This window comes from Plectropomus leopardus, unplaced genomic scaffold (assembly GCF_008729295.1).
Source record: "Plectropomus leopardus isolate mb unplaced genomic scaffold, YSFRI_Pleo_2.0 unplaced_scaffold26422, whole genome shotgun sequence".
Lineage (NCBI taxonomy): Eukaryota > Metazoa > Chordata > Actinopteri > Perciformes > Serranidae > Plectropomus > Plectropomus leopardus.
The window spans coordinates 1-5,631 of NW_024628738.1; the positions used below are offsets into that span (position 1 = coordinate 1).

At 39.7% G+C, this 5,631-nt stretch overlaps 1 protein-coding gene across 1 annotated transcript; it reads left to right on the forward strand.

Moving 5' to 3' along the window:
• Window positions 1-1,671: 1,671 nt before the first annotated feature.
• LOC121966955 lies at window positions 1,672-4,799 on the forward strand. Its single transcript, XM_042517020.1, has 3 exons — window positions 1,672-1,853; window positions 4,106-4,450; window positions 4,585-4,799. Exons 1-3 carry the CDS (start codon window positions 1,784-1,786, stop codon window positions 4,797-4,799), a joined length of 630 nt encoding a protein of 209 aa, XP_042372954.1. The 5' UTR covers window positions 1,672-1,783.
• The last annotated feature ends 832 nt before the right edge of the window (window positions 4,800-5,631 follow it).

Here is a 5,631-nt window from a genome sequence, read left to right on the forward strand (position 1 = left end):
GCAGCTGCTCTTTTCATGACACGTCTCTCCCCTGGATGTATTATAAGGAAGTCTGGATACAGCGGCGGGCCTCATTTATTCCTATGAGAGCTGCTCAATGGTGCATGAAGCAGAGAAAACTCTTTTTCCGGGTTTAGAAAAGTGTAAAATACCCGGATCTACTGGCACATAGAGCGGGCGTAGAAGTGATTAACGGCAGCCGAACGTGGCCGAGTGTAACTGAGCATTGTTTTCAACTGACATAGACAGTAAAAATTATCTTTTGATGGTCATATTGAAATCTCTCTCTCTCTCTATACACACACACACACACACACACACAAATATACATACAACCAATCAGGGAATCATATCGTAATCACGAGAAATTAAATTAACAGAATCAAAAAGTGTTGTGCCCACAAAAATATTATAAAAGGTGGTGCTTTGTAATATTGACCAGTGTATTAATACACAGCTCAACTTTAAGTAAATACTACATTCAGTACCTTTTAATAACTGTCACTAGTGCTCCGCGCTGCTCACTGATAACTGGTAGTTTGCATTCAGACCGTAGACCGTATATACGGTCTCTGACACAGACACGGTAAGACGTACATATTACAGGCTTTACAGCCAACAGCGTATGGATGTGTTGTAAAATGGTAAAAATGATGAATTATGATTCAAAAATATCCATTACTACGACTGACACAAGGCCTGTGTTGTGTCAGGGACTCTAAGAGGTACATGCGTGTTCATGCGGTTGAGTCCCGCGTGTCCTGTGCACGTTCATTTCATGTTTGGAGAAATACCGAATTCCAAATCTTGATTGGGGAAATAGCGCATTTTACGTCTTTAGGACTTAATAATTTTAATAATGGCTATATAAATGCACTCTGAAAAGTCAACATGTCTCAAAAAAATATCCAGTGATTTAAGGAGGTCTCTTTCCCAATGTTAACAAACGGGGAAAAGTCTTTCTGGGCGAGTGTGCATCACGTGACGCTGTAGTTCCACTTTCGGCCACTATGTAAATTTTGCTTCAGAGGGTGGTGCACTTCCTGGGGGCCTGGTCTCTCCTCCTCCATGCTGCTTTTAGCACATCTGCGCCTCAGTGTATCAAAGAGTAGTATGAAAATAAAGAGCACTCACTTTGCAGCAAAACCTGGGGACCAAAATGTCCCCAGAAGTACACTGCAAAGACAAAAAATGACTGCTCTATTAGAGGCAGTCTCTGACTGTGAGGTCTGATTCCAATCTCTGACTTTTAAGGGGCAGAGCTGATAAATTAGCCGACTGTTTTAAGTCTGTTTTTTGCTTCTTTTTTTTGTAAAAATCTTTTTACTGTTTGTGCTTTTAGTCTAGTTTGTTCTCCTGTGTGAAATGCATCACGCTGCTCTCCTGACCGTCTTGGTCCTGTCCCTTTGAAAAAGAGATTTCGAATGTCAATGGGACAATGGGACTACTCCTAGCTGAGGACAAAGAGTACTGTCAGATATGCATAAACACAAAAATACCAGTGTCAGGGAGAAAACTTTTCTCGTCTTGAAGTTAATCAGGTTGTTTTCTCCTCCAATTAGAGAGTCACTGACTTCATGCATATTGATAACATTAAGAGGAAGGAAATGTACCAACTTTAACAACTTCTCTATTCTGCTTACTGTACTGACGAGAGAGGAGCATTGCCTTTAAAGATAACGCCACTGTCTTTTGTAAGCGGCATTGTTTATTTATATGATTAGTATTAGTTACAGACATTATTTACCTGCCGCTGTGGTATTTTCTCTAAAGTCGTGCAGAGATGAGAGGAGCAGCTATGAGTTTAACTGCAGCAGCGAGTGGATTTCTTGTCTTCCTTCTCTCCGTGCCAGGTAATGTGCATCCACATTTACACTGCAGGGCACTCAGTCACTTATTCAGAGTTTCAAGAAAGTAATACACATGTCAATTCCATAATGTTTCGAGCTTTAATGTGTGGTGTGATGCAGACTTTGATGTGTGTTTTCTGTCAGCTCTTTCTGTATTATGAGTTTCAGCACTTAGTGAGTTCACTGTGCTGATAACTAAAGCCCGGGCTGCTCTGCCCGTGTGAGCAGCTCTGTTAAAACATTGCACAGATGTGGAACATCTGTAGAATACAAGTCTTGCCTATTTTTTTCTTTCATGTGATGTATGGTTATCAGCCAAAATAGACAGTAGAAATGATCTTTTGATGGTCATATTGAAATTATTTCAGCCTTTTACTACTTTTGCACATGCCCTGCTGGATATTTTTACACAACATGCACCAAGCTGTACAGTCTTTTTTTATTCTTCAACAGCTACACTGTACATATATCTAATGTTTTAGTGCTTTTTAAAGTGTCTTTACAATATTTTTATATAGTATAATATTTTAATTGTGGAAATACAGTAGTTAAATGAGCAGGTAGCTCTGCAGCACGCGGGTGCGAGCCGTGGCAGGTGTGCAAAGCAGACATCAAATGCTGCTCACGCAGTGTGGCCGGGGCGTCAGATCTGTTTTCAGACATGCACACTCCCTGCATCCTTTTACTTTAGCATTTAAGCAGTGTGCATCATTGCACAGTAAGGGCAGCACTGTTTTGAACTGTATAACTTTTACAAATGCATGTTTGTTCTTCTTTGAAGAAAACAAGATAACATTTACCAAGAGCTAAAAAATAGGAACCAGACTTTGTCGAATCATTTTGTTACTTGCAGGTGTCTGTGTGATGTTTCGCTTCTCTTTACCATTAACAGTTATCTGATTTTAAATACATACACATAACACACAGCAGCAGCTAAATGTCCATACGTGTTAACACATCTGTTCTGCATTTCTTTTAAATATTCAGTTAATCTCAGAGCTAATCTGTCTTTTAAAGCTGCGGTAAGATTCACAGCCCCGGTGCATTTCTGATCACTGACCAAACACTTTGCATATGAACTTCTACGTATTTGTTACTGTGGCCTAATGCAGAAACAACATTAAGGTCATGAATGTAAAAGGCAAAATGAGTTTAAAAGCACATAAAGAAGTAAATTACCATATGAGGAAAACACTTCCCCAATAACATGAAGCCCCTAAAGTCCCAGAAAGTAATATTTATTTTTTATTTTTTGTCTTGTGTGCACGACATAATGAACCTGTGACAACAAGCTGATTATCTTGTGGGAACAACTTTTTTATGTTGTGCATGCAATATTATTTTTTGGGAACAAGTTAGTTACCACAAGTGAATATTATGCACACACAAGATGATTAACTTGACAAGAGATAAATTACTTGTTCCACAAGATAACCTGTGTGCATAAAATAATTTACCTGTGTGCACAAGATAAATGAGTTATTACCTGAAGTTATTTCTGTTTTGCACAAAAGTTGATTATTTTTGGGCACAGCTTATCTCGTTGGAACAAGTTGTTTATCTCTAGGGAACAAGTTAATTATGTTGTGAGCACAAGTTAATTATCTTGTGGGAACAAGAGAACTGTCTTGTGGGAACAACTTATTTATCTTGTGCACACAAGTGAATTTACCTGTGGGAACATTATTATTTGTCTCTTGGGAACAAGTTAATTATGTTATGCGTGCATGTAATTATGTTGCAGAAACAAGTGAATTATCCTGTAGGAACAAGTTATTTCTCTGTCTGGATCACGTTTATTATGTTATGTGAACAAGTAAATTATGTTGCAGGAACAAGTGAATTATTTAATGGGAACAAGTTATCGGACTCTGTGGAAGAAGTTAATAATGTTAGACTAAGCAATTATTTGTGGGAACGAGTTATTGTCTTGCATGCACAAGATAATAACTTGAGTGCACAAGATGAATATGCTTTTCCCAGGGTTGATTATCTTATTTGCATGTTTCCATCTTGCAGGATCAAGTTATTTATCTATTTGGAAGTCATCATCTTGTGGGAACAGGTTTTTATCTTGTACACACAGGTTAATAACATGAAAACAAATGTCTCCTTAAGGGGCTCCATAGATGGTAGACATCTTTGTCTTTTAAACTTTCAGTTAGAACTTTTGGGGGCAAGTAGGTTTTGAAAATGTTGTGTTTCCTCAGTTTTTGTGTGTCTGACTGTAGTTTCTGATGTTCTCTGTGTTGCAGTGATACAGGCTCAGGGTGACTATGGAGTGACTTACACCGTGACTCAGATCTGTGCCTTACAAGGATCAACAGTGGAAATACCCTGCAGCTTCAGATACCCAGCCACGAAAAATGATAAAACAAAATTATGGTTTGCAAAAAAGAGAAATAGTAATCTTACGAATCTGTTAAAAGTCAAAAGCTACGAGAATCGCGTGGAGTATCTTTTTCATGAAGATGACAACTGCACGCTGAGAATCAGAGACCTGAGAAAGAGCGACTCGGCTGAGTACAAGTTCAGGTTCAAAACAAACAAAAAAGATGGAGCTTTTACTGGTGAACCTGGAGTCACTCTGAATGTTACAGGTAACATTATCTCTGTAATATTTGGTTACAAATGTCCAGCATCTATGACACACTACTTTGACTATTTGTGTGTCTGCTTGCATGCATGTATTTTAATGTTTTAGTTTAACATAATGTTTTTGCTCTGTATCCAGCACGTCCAGACCTCCAGGTGCTGGTCGGAGGATCATCGGCTCAGGCAGAGCTGAAGTGTCGCAGCAGCTGTAACACTTCATATGTCTGGTACAATAATGAACAGAGAATGGATGAAGAAACATCTTCTTACAGAGTCTCTGTAAACGATAATGACCGCTACTCCTGTGCCATTAAAGGACACGAGGAGCACCGCTCGCCTCCAGTGTGTGAGTGAAGGAGGGAATCACCCTCCACTGCTGACTTTGTCTAATATTTCTGTCACTTATTCAACTTCTGTGTGAACTATTGACTACATAAAGGGATAGTTTGGGACGTGTGTGGAGCTGAAGTGGGGCTGTATGAGATACTTATGAATAGTCAGTGTATTATTTATAGTAGGTAGCGGCTGGCGTGCTCTTGCACCCCACAGTGGTGTGGGAGCACGTATCAAAATGTATTTTAGCCACTTTAAGAAAGGCCTACTGAAAAAAATCAATATCAGTCAAACACCAGGAACACCCTGGCTGTGTGAGTGTCACCGAACACTTCTTTTTCCTTTAGCACTCGTGTTAAGTCAGAGCAGCCACGCTGCCTGTGTGAGCAGCACTGGTCAGGCGCGTCTCAGCTGCTTGTTTCTACAATTCTACAATTCTACAATTTCATTTAGCAGACGCTTTTATCCCAAGCGACGTACAACACAAGCAAGATTTTAGACTTAAGGAAAAAACCCTTAGTAAGTGCAAAAAGTGCTTCAGGTGTGATTGGTCACAGATATTGCCGTCTAGTGGCAGAAGAAGTGCCGCACAGCCCCCTCAGCATCTGAGATTCAACAATCTCAGTATCACTACTTACGATGACAGTCAACATACAACATCACACAACTTTGTCAGTGCTAGATAATCATTAGGTGCTGGGTTTTGGACCTTCTGACTTAATCTACCCCAAAGGGCAAAGCGGAGAAGAGTCGGGTTAAGTGCCGAGGTGTTCTCGGAACAATTGAGTTTTCAATTGTCTCTTAAAAGTAGAAAGGGACTCAGCAGATCGCACAGAGTTTGGAAGTTTGTTCC